Source organism: Centroberyx affinis, unplaced genomic scaffold (assembly GCF_046629955.1).
Source record: "Centroberyx affinis isolate AG114_WGS23_722 - 3 ecotype Tasmania unplaced genomic scaffold, CSIRO-AGI_Caff_v1 ptg000435l_1, whole genome shotgun sequence".
Lineage (NCBI taxonomy): Eukaryota > Metazoa > Chordata > Actinopteri > Beryciformes > Berycidae > Centroberyx > Centroberyx affinis.
In genome coordinates, this window is record NW_027279099.1 from 165,109 (window position 1) to 188,501 (window position 23,393).

Below are 23,393 nucleotides of genomic sequence, written 5' to 3' on the forward strand. Positions count from 1 at the left end.
TTTTAGCTTTTAAAAGGACGTTACATCAAGCGTTGGCTAGGGGGACATATGTGTCAAAATATGTACTGGCCAACAAATGTGTTTGTACATGTAGCCTAGATTCATTCACACTCATTTGACACTGGAAATACCTTCTTTCTCTGTGCTGTTACATCTGCAAGTATATCCAAAATACATTATCTTCACTCAAAATGTATTTTGAATGAGTGTCTTCTACATATACAAATACAAATACAGTTTTTGTATATTTTGAAACATATGGCTCAACATATTCTAAAATATTTGTGAAATATTTTTTTTTCTGTATGTATGATGTTCAGTATCCTTATAATGTTACACAAAGACAGTCTAAGTAGTCACAGTACCCTTCTTTGCCTTCAGATGTGTGTGTGCCTACGTGACCTGATGAGATGTTGGACTCGGATGACTGCACCTTGTCCCTGGACAATCTGTTTTTTGAGAGGCCTGTTGTCCACAAAGTGTGAGTAGAAGATCACATCTCTCTCTCCCTCTTTTTTCTCTCTCACTCTCAGTTGAATTAATGTTTTCCCTTCTCAATCCTTTTCTACAGAAAGCCGCTGCACCAAGAGGCCAGTCCATGGCAGTTGGAAGTGCCTCCATCTCTTTCTCAGATCCCAGCCACTCAAGATATCCAGAGGGAGGCAGAGTCTCTCTCATCGTTATACAGTATGTCATGCTCTGCATTAGGGTGAATTCCTTTTCACTTGACTTGAGTAAACTGCTCAGTATCTGGCCTATTGAAGCCTTACTAAATTTAACTGTGACTCACTGACACGATTGCTTGAATAGACTTGAATGCCTTCCCAATTTTACTTGACTTATGAAATATTCACTGAATCATCAGTATAATTGGAATGGTAAATACCTTGCTGAAATTATAAATTCCTTTTATTTTAAGTGAATCAAAGAAGCCAACCCTAATTTCCACAGTCACACAGAAATAACCAGCACTGAATCACAGCTACCGACAACTCAATTTCATCAGAGTCGGTTTCCCTCTTCAATATTTCTCACAGGTTTCTCACAGAAGCCCAAGAAATTCCTGCCTCCTTTTAAACAATCGGCTGACTTAAAGGTCTTCACATCAAAAATCACCTGTTCTCAGAGTTTCAACAATGATGAGAACGAGAAAGAGATAGAGGAGAGCCAGGGCGGCTGCAGCAGCAGGTGTGATGGCCTTTGGGGAGGTGAAGGGTTCATGGATTACTCCCAGGGTGCCTGTCAGAGTGGCAGAGGTGGAGATGAAACGCCGCTGGATTCTGGTCATGTGGCCATCAGCAGGAGATGTTTGTTGCTGAACTTCAGCCAAAGCCCGCCTCTACGGAGAAGGCAAGAGTCCATTATTTGTTTGAAAAAAAAATCAAATGATGATGACTTAAAGAATGCGTAAAGACACTGTTTACAGTCCGTCTCCGCCTAGAACACAATTTTGAAAAATGTGAAAAGGGGGGTGGGGCGTGAGAGCGAATAGTTGTGTGTGTCTGTGATAACAGATCAATCATCTCTACTTGGGTGTAGTAACAATTTTCTGATTGTAAAGCATTTGATGCTGCCAAGGTGAAATACCTGCTTTGACATCACTGACTGAGGTGTGGCCAGAAGTGCAACACAGCTGAAGGTTTCAGCCCATAGAGAGCAGTGCAACAAAGATCTTCTGCCCCTAGAAGAGGATGCAGGACTTAATTCCAATAATGTTTAAATTAAATGCACGGTTAATGCTGTATCAAAGCCATATATCCATGTTTACAGCTCAAAAACATGATTTAGTGCTGATTCCTTCTTTAAGCCCTCACATTGTGTGGATTCATGATACATTTAGTTAAGCTGTAACTACAACAGGGCCTGGTGTCTCAGCGGGCTGGGGCATGTACCATATGAACACAACGTCCTTGGTTTGAATCCGGCCCAGGACCTTTGTGACATGTCATCCCCTTCTCTCTCCCAATCTTTCATGTCTCCCTCTTCTTTTAACTGTCTAATAAAGTGAAAAAAAAGAAGAAAAAAATCTTGGGGAAAAAAAAGATGGAACTGCAGCAGTAAGAGGCTTGATTTTTTTTTCATTAAAGGATAAGTCATGAGAGGAAAATGAAAGGATGCTAAGCCATATATCATTGTTGCATTCTCCTCTCCCATGTTATCCTCGAATGAAAACCCATTCATTCTCTTGTTTCCAGAGGCCATAATGCCAAGCCATCCTCCAAGAAGTCTCCAAGATTGCAACCTCAATCCTTTGTTTTCTCTCTCTCCTCCCTCAATCCTTCACTCCCTCCCTAACTCCGTCTCTCTCTCCTACAGCAGTTTGTTCAAACCCTTGAGGGGTCAGGTGTCGAGCGGTGGAGGCGACTCGTCAAACACAAATGACCTCAGCAGCAGCAGCAGCAGCCAGACAGCATCCAGACCTCAAACTTTCCTCAGTCAGGTTGCCATGGTGACAGAGCCTCCTCCTCTTCAGCCACCGCCGGCGACGGTTAGCCAGGCAGCTCCTCCTTTCTCCCCCAAGCCCCCCTCCCCCCTCGCTCCTCTGGGCTCATCTGCAGCAAGTGGCCGACCCCCGCAGCAGGCAGCACATGCAGAGATGCAGGACAAGGGCACAAAGAGAGCCCTCGTTCCGCCCATGACGCCTCAGCCGCTCCACATACGAGGTGCTGCACTGCGCTGACCCAGTCACACACAAGCGCCATGTCTGCGGTTTATAACTGATTTACCAAATACTACACATATAGCTTCTCTGAGGTGTTACAGCTAATGAATGTGCCCACATCTAGCCATGGCAGCAGCTGCCACAGTGTGTTAGGTTAGGGTGAGATGAGGTGAAATGAGGTGAGCTCTCCCCTTGTCCACTTTATTGTAGTGATACATGGTGGTCACTAGGTGGTGGACAATAACAGCCTTCTTTACTCAAACTGGGTTCAGTTTGTCAGTGGGTATTGATTGGATATATAATGTCTGTGTGGATTGTACGCTTTTTAGGGTCTTCTGGGTCTGGCGTTTTGCGACCAGTCTCCGAAATCCGTATCCTTTTTGTTCTGCGAGTCAACAAAGTTTAAGATTTAAACGGTGTCTAAATTATGCTGGAATGCATGGAATGCAATTGTACTAGGGATGTGGTTGGATTTCCTGAATCACACCAACACAGCAGCTAAGTTCAGATCCGTCTTCAAAGAGTTCCCCTTTTTCAACTATGTCCAGTCCAAAGCCCTGGATGATGTAAGCAAACAAAGTCTCATTTTTTTTTTATCCTCTCAATTTACACTGTCCACAAATATTTGAAAGCCTTCAAGAACAGAATATTGAGGATAGTTATCACAAACCTTTAATAAAATTTTAAAAGTAAAGGGCTGCTGGGCTATTCTCTCTGTCTATTAAGTTTGGTTTATTCACAGGTTCTTTACACGGGTAAGAACTTTGTGGCCTGTGCCCCTACTGGATCTGGTAAAACAGTGCTGTTTGAGTTGGCCATCATCCGCCTGCTAATGGAGAGCTCAGAGCCCTGGAGAGATGTCAAGGCTGTCTATAGTGAGCATATTACCTCTTAGACCCTTTAAAAATACCGCTTATGCCCCAATGTGACTAGATTTGGCTTTAAAAAAATCTATAGATTCACACTGATTCTGGAAGAGTTTAACATGTATGGCATTGAATTAAAAAAGTTCAGTCATACCTTTAGGGTGTTTGTAAGATATTGAGACCAGTCTGATAAAGAGATTCACCCTTTGTTCTTGCCAGTGGCTCCCATCAAAGCTCTTTGCAGTCAGTGCTTTGAGAGCTGGAAGCAGAAGTTTGGTCCCCTGGGGCTGAGCTGCAAGGAGCTGACCGGCGACACGGAGATCGATGACTTCTTTGAGATTCAGGACGCCCACATCATCATGACCACGCCGGTGTGTGACGCTGGATTGTGTCTCTCCCATTGCTCAAACAAATGCCACAGGGGTTTAGGGAGAAGGTTGAAGGGGGAAGATCAATGATAGTATTTGTTTTGATAGAAAGATTATAACCAGAAAATAATAATTTTAACAGTTTAATGTAAGTACATAATGTTTATCTTTCCCTCTCAGGAAAAATGGGACAGCATGACAAGGAAATGGAAGGATAACTGTCTGCTGCAGCTCGTCAGGCTCTTCCTCATTGATGAGGTTAGTGTGTTGACCAACATTTTGTTCACTAGCTCATAGTTTATATTACCTCATATGCGGCTTGTAGTATGTTGGATACTCACCATCCACTCTGCACAGTGTGTATATGTGCCAATTGAAGATGTGTGTTTTATTATGCCACATTACGTGATGGCACATCATGGTACATTTAGCCTCTGCCCTGCCCTCAGCAGTTTGTTCACTTGAGGCTTGAAGTTAAGGCCATGAAACATTATGGCACATCATTGGCCTACTGACACAGGTGCTATGAGGGTGGATACGACCTCTCTTGATAGTCCAGATTATGAAATGCACCTCCCTCTTGTTAATAACAGATTACAAATATAATGGAAGGGATAACCTTATTTTGCCTACACACCATGGCTCTTGTTGAACTTTTGAATGTTTTTTGTGCCTACTGCCAGATGACAGATCTTCACCCATGTGTTTCCAGGTGCATGTGGTGAAGGATGTGAGCCGTGGCGCCACTCTGGAAGTGGTGGTGAGCAGGATGAAAGCGGTGCATGCCTACAGGACAGCAGGGAACCCACAGGCAGAAGATCTCTCCATGAGGTTTGTGGCTGTGTCAGCCACCATACCCAACATCTCTGATGTAAGTGGCTGAGAAGAGGTAGTGAAAGGGCCTGGCAAAAAATGGTCACAGTTGAGTACAATAGAATACAAAAGGCAGTGACGGCAAACTTTTCTTAATGTTCTGTGATAAATGTATTAATTGTGAAAAAGCCTATCGTCCTCTCGGTATTGTTCAATAATTTTTTTAGCTCTTTTTCCAGATGGACTAAGGAAATAAAAAACAGACAAAAAGTATAAAAGTTCACTCTGGAGAAGCATTTTACTGCCTCAGTGCATTGCAATGCATCAACAGCACTTTCTGCTGTGGTTTGTTTGTGCTGATAGTGGATATGTATATCTTGTTAAACAATAACTTGTGCTTGATATGCGAATTGTTTGCCTGTTCTCAGATAGCAGACTGGCTGTGTAATGAGAGCGGTCCAGCCACATATCTGGAAATGGACGAGAGTCACCGTCCAGTGAAGCTGAGGAAGGTGGTGCTAGGATTCCCCTGCAGCCCAAACCAAACCGAGTTCAAGTTTGACTTGTCACTCAACTACAAGATGGCCAACATCATACAGACTTACTCTGACCAGAAGCCTGCGCTAGTGGTGGGTGGGGAGATTGGGCAAACTGTGTGTTCATCTGTTTTTTGTGTTTGCCATGCTTTCCTTCAGAAGTTTTTGTATGTCATTGAACAGGCAGACACTCCAGTTAAGAGTTATTAAAGGTGGCTGGACTGGATGTAGCAAGCATCATGATGAATTGGTCTGATAGTGATAATTTTGTTTTTCTGTAGTTTTGCTCCACAAGGAAAGGAGTCCAGCAGTCAGCCACAGTTTTGGCCAAGGATGCTAGGTTCATCATGAGCATTGAGCACAAACACAGGTAGGTTGTTTACTTATTCATAATAACTACATGTTCATGCATACACATTAACTTTTTTTAAAATATATTTCTGAGAAACAGTTCATTTCACTGGCAGTTTAATCTGCTTGACTTTTTTGTTACTGTGTAATCCTCTGCAGGTTGATGAAATATGCAAATTCTATCCTGGATTCAAAACTGAGAGGTAAGTCCTTTGGACAACTAACCCCTCATGGGACACATTATCATACATGTAAGGGATATGGCATAGGTTCTAGTTCAGTGGACATTATATAAAGTAAAGGTTCCTTTCACAGCCCATGACCTGTAGCCTAACCCTGGGACCCAGGCTTATATAAACATATTAACACTCTTTTCATGTCAAGAAACACCAGATACACTCATGGGACCCATTTCAGTCCAGACCCATAGATTAAGAAAGCACTGGCAAATACATTTGATTGTGACTCTCATTCTTGACTGTGTAACAGTATTTTTTACTGTGTTTGTGTTCCAGACCTGGTGATGCTAGGAGTGGGTTATCACCATGCGGGAGTTGACATATCCGATAGGAAGTTGGTAGAGGAGGCCTTCACTCTGGGAGACCTACCTGTCCTCTGTGAGAATTATTCAGTAATGCAGTTGTATTGTAGCCTACACTGTGTGACTGTTAAAGGGTAGATCTTGTCTTTGAAGTACGACCCATAGTCCATCTTGATCTTCTTCATTAGACATAGATAAATAAACAGGAAAGACTAGAGTGACAGTTTAGAGCAACAGAGCAGCACAGCATTCAACCTTCTTTTTTAAACAATTTATTTATTGACTTTCTCAGACACAGAGCAGTTTACAGGAGAAAACACAGAATTGAAGTATCAAGGATATAAAAAACAAATAAGATCAGGTAATAATCCCACAAGACCAGTCCCCCCCACCCCTTACTCCAGACAAAGGCCATAATAAAACAATGGTATCAGAAAGGAAATAAATAAATAAATAAAAAATTAAATCAAATTAAAATTAAAAACAGCAATCTTGTCGTGTTAAGAGCGATTGCAAGGGCCTAGCTCTACTTTTGTATCCACAGGGTTTGGTCAAAAAAAATTGAAATACTTGTACAGAGACTTCTTTTAGTGATTATGACCCTGTAATATGTAGAGAATGTACATTTTAATCAAAATTATACCAGGAAATGCAGCCCACACTAGTGCAAAACAACTAGAACCCTTCACTACTTTCAGGTATCGTTGACCATACCCTTTGTGTTTGAAACTGGGCAGTGAATTTCTGTGTTCTGGTCTGTTTTCCAATGTCTCAGTTACCACCAGGACTCTGGCCATGGGGGTGAACCTGCCAGCTCATCTGGTGGTGATCAAGTCCACCATGCATTACGTTGCAGGCTCCTGTGAGGAGTACAGCGAGGCTGACCTGCTGCAGATGACAGGCCGAGCCGGAAGACCACAGGTGATAATGAAATAATAATGTGGTTCTTTATTGAGTGGATGCTTTCCGACACTGGGGCTTGAAGCCGGGGCTCTGGTTGGTCTTTCTAACTACTAGGCCACCCTGCCAAGTGGATAAAGTGGTTTAGGTATATAGGTATATGGAGCCATCATGGAAACAGCATCTGACTGAAAGAAATAAAGAAAGATACAAAGAGACAAACAAAAAAACAAATAAAAGATAGCTTCAACTAGTTTCTGTATGATACACACACTAAATTTGAATAAATCAATCACTATGTTGTGCTGATATGGGGACAACAAGATTTGAATGTGTGAATGATGAGCTAGCTTCAGCTGGGACATTTTAAAATTGCACAGATTTACCTTTCAATCATTAAATCACTGCTTTTGATTCTTTAATCTTCTAGTTTGATACTTCAGCGACTGCAGTGATCATGACGAAGTACCAGACCAAAGACAAGTACATGAAGCTTATGAATGGGATGGAAATCATTGAGAGCAGGTATGACTGATAACAGCTTAGCTCTTGCACTCCCACACTTTTTCCTCTCTCTCTCTCTCTTTCTCTCTCTGTCACTCTGTCTCTCTCTCTCTCTCTGTCTCTCACACTCATACACACATGCGCGTGCACACACACACACACACACAGAAGAGAGAGATCATAGTAAGGCTTTTAAAAGTATCGCCCATTTCCACAGCTTACATAGTCACCTGGTGGAGCACCTGAATGCTGAGATTGTCCTCCAAACCATCAGCGATGTCAACATGGCTCTGGACTGGATACGCTCCACTTTCCTCTACATCAGAGCTCTCAAGAACCCCAAACATTATGGTCAGAGCTCAGTGTGCAAACCCAAAGAAAAGATCTCTGTTAGAATTAGGGTCCAGTCTTTATGTTACCCACAATGTGCACTCACTTTGAGTTGTTTAAAACCAGTGTTCTTGATTCCCATTGCAGGTTTCTCCCCTGACCTAGATAGATGTGGAATCGAAGCAAAACTGCAAGGTGGGTGACAACTGTGCTCTCTTCACTAGGTGGACTCATTGAAGTAGCTTATTAACAACTTGCTGTTTATAGAATTCTCCATGAATGCACTTGAACCGCTATTCTGAATCCTTTGATCATCGTCTCTTGGCCTGACACTGGGCTCTGACGTGTTGGGCTGATTGTCTGTGTGTTGAGTGCAAACTCCAAACAGTATCCCAGTGATTGTAGTTTGAGGTGATTGCTGTCTCTGTCCTGTCCTGTTATAGAACTGTGTCTGAAGAACCTCAACTCTCTGTCCTCCATTGGTCTGATCACCATGGATGAGGATGTCAACATCAAACCTACAGGTGGAGACAGAGCCCATTTGTTTAAATTCTATTTCTATTGTGTCTATTGTGATCGGCATGACATTTCCAGCTTCATCCACATTCTTCTAAAATTACTATTTCAACTGAAACTTCTATTCATCAACTAAAACCGTTTGTTTTTGTTCCTCCCAGAGGCAGGCAGGTTGATGGCCAGGTTCTGTGTCGCCTTTGACACCATGAAACAGTTCAGCAAAGTCGCTGGCACTGAGAGCCTGGCCGATCTGGTAGGTTTCCTCAGAAACTGCACAGTTTTTATTTAGTAAGATCCAGATGCTACAGTTAAATTTTGTGTTGTTTTCTGAGGCTGGATTTCTGCAAAAGGAAATTATTATTGGCTCTATGTACAGATTGAGCTGGTGTCGAAGGGCAAAGAGTTCAGCGATATTCAGTTGAGAATGAACGAGAAGAGAACCTTGAACACCTTGAACAGGGATAAGAACAGGATCACCATCAGGTCAGATACTATAGGAGAGGTGGATTTACAAATGCATATAGGCCATATAAGATAAATTTGTGTATTTTTTGTTTTGTTTTGTCTTTGTCACAATGATCCAATGTTTTTGTGCCAGCTTAATTCCATTGGGAATTAGGAAAGCCCAATGGTGCAAGTGAGCGCAAGTCAATTGAGAATGTTTATGTATTTCCCCAGGTTTCCCATGGAGGGAAAGATCAAAAACAATGAGATGAAAGTGAACTGGTAGGTAAAAAAGAGGCATTTTTTCAGTATATTACTTTTAGTTTCAACTGTGGGGAAAGGATACGACAAGGGGGAAGCAGTGCATAAATAAAAAAGAATATAGGTGTTATGAATTCATTACAATTGTACAATTAATATTCTTGTGGACTCTTTACTATACATATTGTGTTTCTCTGCTTGCCTTGTCTTTAGCTTGATTCAGGCTCATCTGGGTTCAATCTCAATTCAAGAGTTCGGACTTACACAGGACACCGCAAGAATCTTCAGGAATGGAATGCGCATCAGCAAATGTATGTAGAGTAGAACAGGGATAACAAATAAGCAACTTTCTCTGAATGGTTGTTTGTGTGTTGACTTTGTGTTACCATATTTTTATTTCTGCAGCTACTGTTAATTGGTCACATGACAACTTTTTTAAACTTAAATATTATGTATTAAATATTATATATTATGTGTTTTTTTAACCTAATCAGGCTTGTCAGAGTTTCTGAGTCAGCGATCCAAGACGGGCTTCTCTGCTCTGCTCAACTCCCTGATCTTGGCTAAGTGCTTCAGAGCCAAGCTGTGGGACAACTCGCCCTATGTTGCTAAACAACTGGAGAGGATTGGTGGGTACATTTCTATGTCAGTATTCAGCACACATAATATATAATACTGTATACAATCTATTGTCTGCTAGTCTGTTAGTGTATTGATTGATGGAGAGCAGTACTTCATTCACTTTCATTTAAAAAAATGTCAATGCTACACTCATTGTAGTATGAATTAATCAATAGACCAAACATTCCTTGTATTGGATGTATCTCACAGACACTGTGCATTTCAGGCCTGACCCTCTCAACTGCCATGGTGAACGCTGGACTCACCACTTTCAGCAAAATAGAGCAAACCCACACCAGGGAGCTTGAGCTGGTCAGTTGGTACAGTAGAGATTCAATACAACCACTTTTTACTAATACAAATAATTTGATGCAACTAGACACTGGGGCTATCAAATGGTCACATCCCATCACAGATGTTTGTTTTCCCACTCAATTTATGTTACCCCAAGTGCTGTCTCAAAATGTTTTATTGATGTCTTCATTTTTGCAAAGAAGAGCTGTCAGATAAATATATAGCATTTGTGTATAACTCTTCCCCAATTTATTTCCCTTTCGCAGATTCTCAACAGACATCCACCATTTGGAAACCAAATCAGAGAATCTGTCGTAAACCTCCCCAAGTATGAAGTTAGTTTGGAGCAGGTAAAAGGAGTTGCAGAATGTGATTATCAGACTGTCAAGCTATTCATATGTAGGGAAAATTCATAGGGTGGCTCCCTTGTCAGAGGAAGGCACCGGTCATTATTTTTTAAAGAACTTTCTCTGGAGTGTGTCGTATTTCCTAGCTCCCGAGGTATAGCTGCGCTGCGGCAGAGATTGTGGTGAAGGTGAACCTAAAGAACCAGGAGCAGCTGCTGTCCAAGAGAACGGCTCCGAACCACCACTACATCACTCTCATCATAGGAGACTCTGACAACACTGTGGTCTTCCTGCAGAAACTCACGTGAGGAAATAAAGTGATGATGATGACCCACACCTGCACAATCTCATGTTTTTGGCTGGACCGCAACAGCGGGGCCAGCCCTATAAACGCGAATGTCTGTGACTGACTGACTGAGTGATGAAGTTACACCATTGGTCGGCCGTGGCACGTGGTACACCCATACACGGTCCAGCCATATACTAGGTTTTGACCTAGTCTTGTTTTTGCTTTCTCTTTCTCTCTCATTCTAGCACAAGTTCAAAACACACACAGCCCTGAGTCCATTATTTAGGAAAAATAAAGGACAGAGGAGGACAGAGCGTGGTGCGAGAATGTGCAGTATCAGAATTTTTAGAAGGCACCCTCTGTTTGTTTTCCAGGGACTTGGTGCTGTTGAAGTCTGGTAGCTGGTCGAAGAAGATCGAGGTGGCAAGGGCGTCGAAGGGAGAGGAGATCAGTGTCAATCTCATCAGCTCAGAATACGGTTTGGCAATAAACCACATAAATATCTTTCCCTTTGGTTTTCATAGAAATGTATCCATAATATGTACAGATGTACATCAATTACTGTATATAAGGAAGTCAAAGGATTGCCTGACTAGATGAATGCTGTTGTACACTCCTCTAGAGTAGTGTGTTCATAAATTAATTTCCACATTTTCCTCTCCTGTAGTGGGCTTGGACATCCAGCAGAAGTTCAGTGCATACTACTCCGGAGCCAGGAGGTTTGGGGCTGATAATGTACCATGTAATCCATATAACATGCCATATAATCCTAATGGACAGAGACCACAGCCCTCTGCACTGAAACCACAGTCTACAGAACAGGCTGCGCCACAGAGGGGAGAGGCTACATCTGCTGCAGAACAAGGTAATGAGTTGTATTTATTTTGTTCAGAAATCTGAAATGGTTTATATTGTTACATTTCTATGAGGCAGATTAATACTGTTTTTTGTTCCATTCCATTTTCTGCCATTCAAATGTGGGCGCTTCATAATCAGATTTAGGTAAAAGACAGTGTAACCATTTCTGCAAGAATAAGGACTTGTGTGGCCATGACTGCTGTGAGTATAATCACACATCATTCACTGTGTGTGTGTGTGTGTGTGTGTGTGTGTGTGTATCATGTCTCTGCACATGTGCAATGAATTTGTGTGCCTGTGCTTTAGTTTGTGCAGCTTTCAAGATTATAGAGGTCTTTCTTCTCCAGTCTGTGAATTGGTGTTTGTGTCTCTCTCCCCTCAAGGTAAAGTAGGTGTAGCGGTGTTGCTGAAGAGGTCAGCAGACCAAGACTCCAGTTTCTCCTCCTACCTCAGAGACCTGAGGAGCAGAAGTGACACGCTCATGCAGACTCCTGTCAAGCGGCTCAGGGTGAGAAAAAACGCAGATGTGGCTTTTTGAGTCTGACAAATCATATGCTCTAACTGTGTAGCCTGCATGGGAACATGCAGGGTTTGAAGAACAAGATTGAGTCATGTTGAGACTCCTGTCAAACGATTCAGTGTCTGTATGTGCAATGGGATATGAGCCCTAGATTGGGCTTCCCTCAGCCATTATCACCTAATAAGATAAAAAAAGATAAGATAAGATAGCACTTTATTGATACCCTTGGGGAAATTCAGGATGGCAGGAGGATAGATGACACATAGCGCCACTATAATGGATATAAACTCTGTCTCTGTGTTGTGTAATATTATGAACAATCCCAAGTGCATTCAATTCGATTGGTAGATTTTTCCCTCCAAACATCTAAATCGGGTTGCTGTAGCAGCAAAATAGTAATAGGATACAGCAAAAAATAAATAAAACCAAGCATAGATACTGTGTGTACACACACACACACACACACACACACACATACATATATACATATATATGTATATATATATATATATGCTGTGTGAAGTAAGTGAAAATTATAATAAATATGAGAATAACATGAACCCAGTTTTAGACCAAGCAGTAAATGCATTATTATTACATTTTTAAACGCATAAATGCATAAACAGCTGTAAATATCAATCATTTGTAATTTGTCTACTTTTCTCTCTTTCTGAGCTGAATGAGACGCTCTGTCTGTGTTTGATGTTCTGTTTCGTCTCTTTAGATGAAGATGAGTGGGGAGTCTGTGTCTGTAAACATGCATCAGTTTGCTTACAAGCCCAAAGAGATGCTACCTACTCTTTCCAGGTAAACACATCTACAGTGACATTTTATACATTGAGCTGATGCTCTTATTCTGATTTACAATAGGTACAAACAGTAGAATAAGTCATGGAGCTACGAATAATATTGAATAAGATTCTAATAAAGATAACACGATAATACAACTGTGACAATAAATATATGTCCATATAGACTTGATTTGAGGAAAATCTGATGGCCTGATGCTTAATTATATTCATCTCCTTTTTTATTTGATTTGAAGGTATGGGGGACATCAATATGAGGCTTTAGTGAGACCTCACACTGAGACCGTGGATCTGACTGGAGAAGACTGTGAAACACTGACAGACATGGCTCATCCGGAGGAGCTTGTCAATGGTAAAGACGAGGCGTAAAGAAGATTATTATGAATTCCATACATTTCCTGTAAAGACAAGTTTGATTTTTTTGTAACAGTTAAATGCATGCTCTCCATCTGTTTGTCTCTTTCTCACACTCACTTATTCTCTCTCTCTCTTTCTGATATTATGATGATTACCTGGCAGTGGGAGAACCTGCCCAGGCCCCTGGTGCTTCTCATGCTTACCTTCAAAATATGGCTGACCATGGCTGTTTAACATTATCTAACCTCTAACCTCTAACTTAAATACTCAGACTGACCCAAACTAATAACTTAAAAGCCATTGTGCAGATGCTTAATTCACTGAATCCAAGGCAGTGCACAATGCGGTTCTTCTGCAAAAGATTTGATGGTGTATGCATCTGTTGTCAGGCTCCTCACTGTGGAAGAAACCAGGAATCAGTGTTGGTGGGAGTGTGAACCCGAGACCCAGTATAAACCAGATCAATAGGACTTACTCTGCTTACTCAAAGAGCTCCGTCACAGTGTCGGGCCAGAGCACGCACTGCAATTATGTGTCGTCCTCACAAGCACCAAGTGTGAGCTTTGACCTTGGAAACGAATGGGATGACTGGGACGACTTTGATGACGAGAACTTGGTGCATGCCAGCGAGACATTACCCTCTTGTGCACCTAACGCTAAGACTCAGGTCCAGCAGGCTGCTGATTACAACATGCCAAAAGGTAGATTGCATTTTGAGTGCCATTTAATTTAGGAAATATGAGCATAAACACTTGTAGATAGTTGAAAATAAGTGGGTGTATTGCTAGCTTTGTGTACATTACTCTGTTTATAAGCTCATTGCTTCATATCAGCGTTCAAGAAGTCGTCATTATTGGTCACAGCCATGTTTAAATCAGCTTTGTGTATAAACTACTGTATGGATTTTATGTGTGATTGTGCCTCCAGCATTGTTACAATGACTTTATAACCAGAAATACATTTTATGCAGGCTACACGACTACGTCAGCACCACTGTCCCTCAGCCATGCACAACCCAAACCCTGCTTCACTACTGCCAATACACCACTGAGGTAAGGACACAGAATTATGTACATAGCTATACTTATGCTGGAACAGTGTGTTTCAAACCCCCCCAAGTCTAATAGTATGTGAAATCCCTTTCAGAAGATACAAAGCCATCCTCTAAACTTTGATACTTAGGATAGTTATGCATTTTATCATATTTTGGTGTCTTAGGTCTATTTCACCAACTGTCAGTCCTGACATCAGGAAACTGGGACCCTCTCCTCTCACAGTCAGACCGCAGAACAGACTCACAGTTGACTGGAATAAAAAGGTATGTTTGTGTGTGTGTGTGTGTGTGTGTGTGTGTGTGTGTGTGTGTGTGTGACACACAGAGAGTTTGGCTTACTCCCATATTAACAGTGTTACTGTGGCATATAAACATCTCACTCCTTTTCATTTTTCATATTTACCAAATATGTTTCCAACTCAGACTTGCACAGCGTTATGGATACATTTTGATGTCCACAAAAAAACATGGCGGCAAGCAATATTTACTGTTACTTACTGTAAAGATCATCATTTCAATCCTTTTAGAAGAAGTGAGAAGTAACCTCAGTCACATAGGGACAGGGTTATATCTGTGAACAGTGATATTGTGTTTATTGGTTTATTTATAGCAACAAATGTGCATATAAAGTTGCCTCTCTCCACTGGTGCAGAGACGGAGTATATTCAATGAGGAGTTCACAATGAAGGCACCAACTCTCCCAAAGCAGACTGAGATGAGCACGGCCACACTGACCGGAAGATTTGATTTCTTCTCAAACAAGAGCATCCCAAACAGTGTGAACTTGTCTGGAAACAGCAGGTAGAGGGAAATACCATACCGTGACACTTAACAATATTTTATGTTTTCTAAATAATCAAAATAATCCCCTCTGAAATTTGCTTTTATATCACTGAATTAATGGACACCCCCTTCTCCTTTTTTTTTTTTTTTTTACACATTTTCAACAGAAACAGCAAAGAAGAGGAAGCTTTCCTTGGGATATTTGATGGAATATTTTAGAAATGTGTCTAAATCTGACATAGATGTGTCATAGGTATGAAGTGTCATCTTAACATTTGTTACTTGTACCTGTGAACCTTATATGAATAGTTGTAAAATGTTATTTAAGTCATGTTAGTGTATATGTTATTCATACTGTAAATGTGACATAGAGCTGAAATTATTTAGATTCCTTTCCAGCAATTTATTTATTATCTTATGTACTATTGTATTATAATGTGTTGTCATTTATTAAATAAAATGAATGTTCAGTTGATGATTAGTCTGATTTTGCAGTAGCTTGGTGGTAGTTTGCCCAAAGTCAAATTTGGATAGTTTTTAATAGATATTACTATTTTGTCATTTTGAAGCATAGTTAACTACCAACTATTATTGTCTATAAAAGAGGAAGGAGGTGCATTTGTTTCAACCTTGTACGTATTTTTAAATTTACTCATTTAATTGTCAAGGTTGTTCACAACAGATGTTACAAAGACCCTTCATCCATACAACAGGAAGTTAACATTCTTTTCACTTTTTCTGTGAAGAACCCAAATTGGGTTGTTTGGTTTTGGTTTAGGTCCAAGCTGTAGAGTCTGGCAGACTGGTGTCTGAGTGATGGACATTAACTTACACACAAGAAACATTCCTTTCACTTCTCCCTGTGATGAACCCAGAGAGGGTTATTTGACTTGTATTTACGCCCAGACCCTAGTTGTCAGTGTGTGCACAATTAACACAGAAAGCATTGTTTGCACTTTATTTCAAATAAAACGTTTTTTTCTGATCAATATCCTAATCAGTGTTTTTTTTTCAGTCATGTGATTTTATATTATAGACATTACAGATGTAGCTATGATCATTTTTACAAAGTAGTTTGAACTATTTTGTACATTTTAACAAAACTATACATCTCTTGAGACCGAGTATGTTTGCTGTAGCTCAGCCTCCTCCCAGCATTGTGAAATCCCTTCGTGCTCATGAAATGTGAGCTGCCTCTGACGTCACTTTTAGCGCGGAGTTTGTTGTTGGCGGAAAAGACTCGGGAGTCTTCTTCACTCCAAGCAGCTGGCTTTATTCAACTCCGTGGCTCGTTTGTTTGTGATGTGTGTCTTTACATCCATATAGTATTACTTTATGGCGTGTTATAGGGCGTCTTGTGAAATGTACGTATGAGAAAGGGATCACACGTTACGACCAAAGAAAGCGGTGAGTTTCTTTCTGTTTTACGCAACAAGCCGGTAGTTAGCTTGCTACACTAGCTAACACTAGCATTCGAGCCTGCTATATACAATGAAAAGGGCAAACAGCACTTACATTAGAAATAACTACTATTTTTAACTATTACCAATAACCAGTCACTTTATCAAGTGAGGATAGTCCTCCATACACTGTTCAACTTGCCTCAGAAAGTTATTTCCTTGGTATTACCATTAATAATATGTTAGCTAACCTAATCGTGTAACTTAACGTTAATCATGAAAATACTCAAATCCTTGTTATGTTATCAAGATTACCTGTCCCAGCCATGTTTGCAGTGACTGACATTTTTCTCAGCATTTAATGAAGTGCAAGTAGTGTTAACCAACACTTTTATTTATTTATTTATTTTTCTAGATCCACTCTCCTCTTAAGATGGAGTTGTCTCCTGTCTGCAATGACAGCATCAGCACAGAGGGATGTATCATCAAATCTGACAGGAGTCACAGGAGAAGCAAAATATCCAGTGAGTTGGATACATTGTCACCTAACAACTGTTGTTAGTGTGTGTGTGTGTGTGTGTGTGTGTGTGTGTGTGTGAGAGAGAGAGAGAGAGAGAGAGAGAGAGAGAGAAAAGGAAGAAATACCAAAATGTGAGAATAATATTTTCTATTTTTCTCCAGGGGATGTGGAGATGGACATTGAATACCTCTACAAAGCTGTTCCTCAGCTCACCAAGGTTTTCCGCATTATAGACAAAATTGGAGAAGGTACATACTCTGCATAACTTGAAAAAAAAAAACCATTCTATTACTGTGACAAAAACTTAGCCTATGCCTAAAAGAAAAGAATCTTAAGTTTGTTGAGGATTTGTACAATACTCCATTGATTCCGTGTTCACCTCATTGGACTTATCAAAGCAACAGAGGTGAAGTTTTTACATATTTGAGTCTTCTCTGTGCATCAGGTACGTTCAGCTCAGTGTACCTGGGTGAAGCTCAGATGCTGGATGGGAGGAGAGAGAGGTTTGCCCTGAAGCACCTCATCCCGACCAGCCACCCTGTACGCATTGCTGCTGAGCTCCAGTGTCTCACTGTTGCTGGGTAAGTCCCACAGTGCCATGTTTTCATCATGTAATGTAGGAGAGATTTTGTTGTGCCTTTGCCATCAAGGGTCATTTGGGAGTTTTTGATTGAGTTTCACTGGGATTATGCCTGGAAATAGATGTGCCCCTCCCCAGATCTTCTCTATGTTTTCTCTGTGTGATTTTGCTGTTAAAGAAACCTTAGAGACCCATGTGCTGCAGTTAGAGCAGATCTCTTATTCTTATCACTGACATGTTGCAGTGCAGGCACAAAAAGATCCGTGAAAGGGTCCTGTGCTCTTTCAAAATAGTGAAGAACAACTTTTTGAGCATTATTTTGTACCATGTCTTATTAAAGAACTCTTCCTGCTATCTCAGCCCCCGATTTCCTTTTTGGTTAGGCTTTTATTTTATGCTGTAACAAGTCAGTGTGTGGGTTCCGCTGTCGTCTAATGTTGCATGATTCATCTGAACCTACGCTCCTGAAGAAATCAACAGCTATTTTGGCAAGACAGGCGCAGTATCTAGCGCTCTCATTCAATGATATGAGTGCACATTCATGTTTGATCAAAATTGTAAGATTCTTTGTAGCGACTGATCCAGACTAACAACTCCTCCACTTGCAGAGACTTGCCAGGTATCTACTGAACAAAACAAATTGAAAGGAGAGTGTATTGTAGTCTCAAAGCGTCTCTTTTCCTTTGTAGGGGTACAGAGAATGTGATGGGTGTGACTTACTGCTTCAGGAAGGAGGATCATGTGGTGATTGTCATGCCCTATATGGAGCATCAAGCCATTGTGGTACGAAATAGAGATTTTTATTGACAGATAATTGTTGTAATAATAATTGTTAAAGCATGTGTCTTTTCTTTTTCAATGACATACGGACTGATTTTGCATGGAGACGTCATCATCTGTAGTGTAAAGCTCCCAAAATATTAAATCTCTATTTTCCAGTAGCTTTCTTCATATATTTCTTATTTCTGTTTTTACTTAAATGCTGTGGAAAACTGATGAGCCAATCAAAATGTAATTATTAGGACATCATTGGCTCACTAAGCTTTGAGGAGGTGCATCAGTACATCTACCACCTGCTGAAGGCCCTGAAACACATCCACCAGTTTGGCATCATTCACCGGGACATCAAACCCAACAACTTCCTCTACAACCGGCACGACAAAACGTAAGTAGCGGTACGCCGCTGTCACATCTGTGTGATCTACGGCTGCACGATTATGGCTAAAATGATAATCCCTATTATTTTGCTTGTTATTCTAATACAATTATTAGTCTTAAATTGTCTTACTACTTTTTGTGCATGTTATTTGGCATCTCGCCAAGATTGGTTCAGTAAACTCTAGATTGCTTTCAACCACAGTGGATGTTCTCGATCAAATGAAGTCTTTTCATTGTTGATATGCCTCAGTTTGACTAGTATTAATTGTGATAATTAAAATTGAGATATACATTTATATATGATTAATTGTGCAACCCCTAATATGAGCTTAATACTCATTTAACGTATGCTCCAAATTCTAGGGAAAACACTTCTAAATTTGCCTTCCATTCAAATTAAACCATAGACAGACATGTTCCCAAGGGCCAATGGCTTTACATTTAAGCCCGTCTCTTTTGTTTTTGTTCCTAGTATTTAGCTCATACAATTTATTTCATCAATGGAAAAAATGCTAATGATAAATGATCACAAAAGGCATAGAGGTCATTCCTTAATTTCCCTACTTAAAATGTGTGTTTGTGTGGCCAGGTATGCCCTGGTGGATTTCGGCCTGGCGCAGGGAGCAGCCGACACCCAGATTGAGCTGCTGAAGGTGGTGAAGCAGAGGGCGTCCCAGAAGGGTGGAGGGTCCACAGGGAAACAAGACACGACACTGGGGAACAAGGCACCAGCTAGACTCCCAAACACCACCACCACCACAGCCTCCACCTCACTGCCCCCGCCTCCACGGCACTCCACCGCCCTGCGCCCCTCCTCCTCCTCCTCTTCCTCCACCACCACCACATCCTCTTCAGCCTCTGGGAAACCACTGGTTAAGAGAGCGTCTGTCACTGCCACAGTCACCACCTCCACCTCTCGCACTAAACACACTAAGGTGTCTGCACTGGGTTGAAATTATAACCTGAATTTAGTTAGTGATACTGGTGTTACAGAGTGTTATCATATAAAACGTAGCCCTATGCTTTCTTTGACTAGTGAGAACAGTATTGGGCAATTCCCGCATTTATGTAGTTATAAAATATACAAATATCGCCTGGGTGAAAGGATTTACATAATTTAATTCAATGTATTTAATTCACCCATAGTATACATAAAGTATTTGTCTGTGTATGTGAGTCTGTCTGTTTTCTGTTGTCAGTACTAATGTGTTGTTTTTAGTGAATTCTTACCATCCATGTTTTATTTATCTAGGAGCTGACAGGACTACGCAAAGCCCCGCGGCCTGTGTTTGGAGAGAGGAACCTCAATAGCTGCACTCCTGCTCCCTCCGCCACCAAACCAGCTGCCAATAAGATAGAAGTAAGCAACTTGGCAATTCTTTACAGTGTCAACATAACATAATTATTCTTCCATTGATATTTCACTATTGTCCTTTTTTATTATTGTGCCTTTAAATACACACCAGAGATGCCTCAAATGTTAAAGTCACTCTTTTCCACTCATATTTAAAAGTGGCATCCCACCATAGATTTTCTTTTAAATTTACAATGCAAAAATATCTTAACAAGCCATTTAGCCGAGTATTGAGTCTTAAATAAGTAAAGAGAAAAAGACTGCCTTTTTGCATCCTTTTTACACAAAATGCTTCTTGCATCCCTGTGTTTGTTCAGCTGGTGAAGCCCGGTAAAACGGAGGACCCAACCAACCGAAGGTACGTCTCAGCCAGCCGCCGCCCCCTGCCAGTCAAGACCCAGGCTAGCAGTCAGAAACCTCAGAGGGCCGTCAACCTGGGCCTCACCTGTAACTGCTACCTGACCGACCGCGTCTGCAACATCTGCATGTCCAGGTAAAAAACATGGAACCGCTGGCTTTTGACATGGATAAACTCCTGAAAGGCACTCTAACACACCATATCTAATTGTCCAAAAAAAATCCCTGCTATCTCTCTACTTAGCTCTTATTTTATTCTTTTCCTAGCACTTCCCTCTTATATGATCAGTCTAAAGTCACAGGAATGTTGACAGGGCACTTTGGCTTGGATTCTTGACCTTACTGTTGCTTGTAAATGTGTCATGTGCAAACTAAGCATGGACTTAGAGCATAAAAATGATATTTAATCTCAGAAGATTTCAGGGTTGTTAAACACAACACTTCCATTTAATTTGTGTTTTCTTGCTTTTCTCTCACTGGTTTTGTGTTGTTCTGATCACATCCCTGCTTTATGTCCTTGTTCCTTGACATTAGGAAGCAGCAGGTCGCTCCCAGAGCTGGAACTCCAGGCTTCAGAGCACCAGAAGTCCTCACCAAATGCCCCAACCAGGGGACAGGTTGGTGTCTGAAACTATAGTTGATACCTGACAAGTACATGGACAAATATGCGCATGTGAACACATACATTAACATGCACACTAGATTTCATGTCATGCTCCCACTCACACTCCTGTATTGCTGCTGTTGGAGACCCAAATGGTGGATTTTTCCCATTGATGACTATGAATTTCTGACACTACAATGTGTTTGTGTCGCTAGCATCGTACTCAGCTTTCAACTAAATTTTAAAAAATGAAAAACGGCAACACTGGACTTTGATGAATTCAGAATAACAGCAAAACACACACTCTTTCCTTTACCCTCTGTTACTTTCACTAATGTGTACTCTCTCCTGGTCCCTTACTGCAGCCATAGATGTGTGGTCAGCCGGAGTGATCCTGCTCTCACTGCTCAGTGGCCGGTACCCATTCTTCAAAGCCAGCGATGACCTGATTGCTCTCACTCAGATCATGACCATACGAGGCTCCAGAGAGACCGTCCAGGCTGCTAAGGCATTTGGTGTGTATTATTAGCCTTTATCCCAGAACCAGATGCCTCTCATTCTGTAAGCCAACAATACAGTAGCCCACCATTAATCACTGTAGTCGAGTCACTTTAACGGGATAGATGAACTGCATTGCAACATGGTAGCCTCTGTTTAGATTATTAAACCTATTTTGGGGTTGAATGTCGTACTCAGGCAAGGCAGTGGTGTGCAGTCGGGAGCTGCCTCGCCAGGACCTCAGGACCCTGTGTGAGACACTGAGAGGACGCAGGCCATCACCAGACGATGAAGTGACACCAGTCCCCCGAGCCAACAGAGACCCCACTGCCCCCCATCATCACAAGATCCAAGAAGACATGCCCACACACCGTCCCACTGAAGGAACTTCCAAACAGCGTCATCAACCCAAGGACGAATCCCGTGAAACTCCAGTTCATCTCCCCGCAAAACCCTCTAAGAACAGTCACCTTCAAGGCAACCAGAGTCATTCCAGGACCACAGAAACCTCCACTCGCCCTGCTGAGGAGACACCCAGGCCAAAGAAGCTGATCAGCGCGGGGGCAGAGATGGACTGCAAGGCGCGGGAAGATGAGAGGGGCTGGGATGGAGTGCCTGACGAGGCCTACGACCTGCTGGACAGACTGCTGGACCTGAACCCTGCCACCAGGATTACAGCTGCACAGGCTCTACAGCACCCGCTGTTCAAAGACCTGTTAAACCACTGACTGTGACTGAACCAGAAGCCTTTACTCAGCGTCACAGAGCTTTGAGGGTTTCCAGGCGGTTGTTTGAGTGGGTGGTGGAAAGAAAAATGGGTGATTTACCTTACATTTACCTTAAAATGTATAACTGGCAAGTGTACGACCCAGAGCAGAACAAGTTCATCCACTGAGAATGAGAATGAATTCCACTGCTGCACCTAGGGGAGTTGGTATCATCCCTGTTTTTTGTAGGAAAACAGCAGTTTGTCCTCCCCCTTGTTAAATATTTCATGTTGATTTTAACATTAGTATCCATTCAACACAGGTTGGACTTCTTTACTACATTCCAACTTTGTAATACAGGCCCATGGTTCAAAGACTTGCTTTAAGATTATTTTCATGGCAGCTTTGGTATAATAGAGTATACTGTGGAGAGTGTCATGGGGTGAAGGAGGATGGCAGATGGAGAACTGGATTTGACCCCACAATATTCTCAGTACATGGTATGCACCCTAGCCTGCTGATCCACTTAGTCACCCACGTTGCAGAGCCCTTTGAAATCATTGCATGTGCACCAGTAATTTTAACCCACAGTCAGAGAACTCGTTTACCACAACCAAGGATGGAAAGTAATGATTTAGGGCTCTAAACTGGCAAGGCTGTTTGGCTGCTGTCTCCATGGGAAAGCATTCAAACTCTCGCTGGTGTTAATTTTACAGTTGATTAAAGTAATGAACCACAGGCTAGCTGGCTGGTAAAATCCCCATCACTGACCCCAGCCTAATGCGCTCACTATTTATTTTACTATTTATTACGTTATTTGAAAGACCTTAAACAACTGGTCAGGTGGTCAGTGTAACTAAAAATGTGTATTTATCTTACCTGGTTCAATAAAGGGTAAGCAGTAAGATTTAAAACCTTGGCTATAGCAGCATCAAATATTAAAAAGCCTTGTGACTGCTGTACCAGCAGGACTCTCTCAGCCACAGACCTGCTGAGGGCTGCAGTAATGAATTCAGTTCAAGTTGGGAATTCATTATGCTGTTTCCCAAAACCCTCTTGTAGTTAACACAGCTTATTAAGCCCCTTATTAGGCTCCTTTTTGTAGCTGGTCTTGCAAAGATAATTGTCAGCATGTTGTTAACCTTGGTCAACACTGCCGTAGCAACCTACATCTATTTACCGCTGCATGGA

At 41.6% G+C, this 23,393-nt stretch overlaps 2 protein-coding genes across 2 annotated transcripts; both read left to right on the plus strand.

Moving 5' to 3' along the window:
* The first annotated feature begins 410 nt into the window (after positions 1-410).
* On the plus strand, positions 411-15,046 carry hfm1 (helicase for meiosis 1). The gene is made up of 37 exons (XM_071516900.1): positions 411-481; positions 572-687; positions 1,038-1,350; positions 2,320-2,663; positions 2,992-3,033; positions 3,158-3,228; positions 3,405-3,537; positions 3,748-3,899; positions 4,077-4,154; positions 4,609-4,767; positions 5,138-5,338; positions 5,527-5,615; positions 5,756-5,799; positions 6,112-6,213; positions 6,913-7,058; positions 7,468-7,562; positions 7,759-7,892; positions 8,019-8,066; positions 8,315-8,395; positions 8,549-8,640; positions 8,764-8,870; positions 9,066-9,113; positions 9,306-9,403; positions 9,587-9,721; positions 9,940-10,025; positions 10,274-10,357; positions 10,501-10,658; positions 11,018-11,121; positions 11,311-11,508; positions 11,640-11,702; positions 11,885-12,009; positions 12,746-12,828; positions 13,067-13,182; positions 13,577-13,888; positions 14,158-14,239; positions 14,406-14,505; positions 14,894-15,046. Exons 1-37 carry the CDS (start codon positions 411-413, stop codon positions 15,044-15,046), a joined length of 4,563 nt encoding a protein of 1,520 aa, XP_071373001.1.
* Positions 15,047-16,263: 1,217 nt separating this feature from the next.
* On the plus strand, positions 16,264-22,229 carry cdc7 (cell division cycle 7 homolog (S. cerevisiae)). Its single transcript, XM_071516870.1, has 12 exons — positions 16,264-16,431; positions 16,840-16,948; positions 17,106-17,192; positions 17,390-17,525; positions 18,214-18,307; positions 18,547-18,689; positions 19,272-19,617; positions 19,935-20,042; positions 20,354-20,529; positions 20,928-21,010; positions 21,363-21,512; positions 21,694-22,229. The coding sequence occupies exons 2-12, from the start codon at positions 16,858-16,860 to the stop codon at positions 22,221-22,223; spliced, it is 1,944 nt and encodes a 647-aa protein (XP_071372971.1). The 5' UTR covers positions 16,264-16,431; positions 16,840-16,857; the 3' UTR covers positions 22,224-22,229.
* Positions 22,230-23,393: the final 1,164 nt, after the last annotated feature.

Excerpts from the sequence above, each read along its gene's own strand:
- hfm1 (XM_071516900.1), top strand. The coding sequence starts at position 411 with ATGTTGGACTCGGATGACTGCACCTTGTCCCTGGACAATCTGTTTTTT. Across the intron at positions 482-571 it reads AGGCCTGTTGTCCACAAAGT|AAAGCCGCTGCACCAAGAGG; the intron begins GTGAGTAGAAGA and ends CCTTTTCTACAG. Across the intron at positions 12,829-13,066 it reads ATGCTACCTACTCTTTCCAG|GTATGGGGGACATCAATATG; the intron begins GTAAACACATCT and ends TTTGATTTGAAG.
- cdc7 (XM_071516870.1), top strand. The coding sequence starts at position 16,858 with ATGGAGTTGTCTCCTGTCTGCAATGACAGCATCAGCACAGAGGGATGT. Across the intron at positions 17,193-17,389 it reads TATAGACAAAATTGGAGAAG|GTACGTTCAGCTCAGTGTAC; the intron begins GTACATACTCTG and ends TCTGTGCATCAG. Across the intron at positions 21,011-21,362 it reads ATGCCCCAACCAGGGGACAG|CCATAGATGTGTGGTCAGCC; the intron begins GTTGGTGTCTGA and ends CCCTTACTGCAG.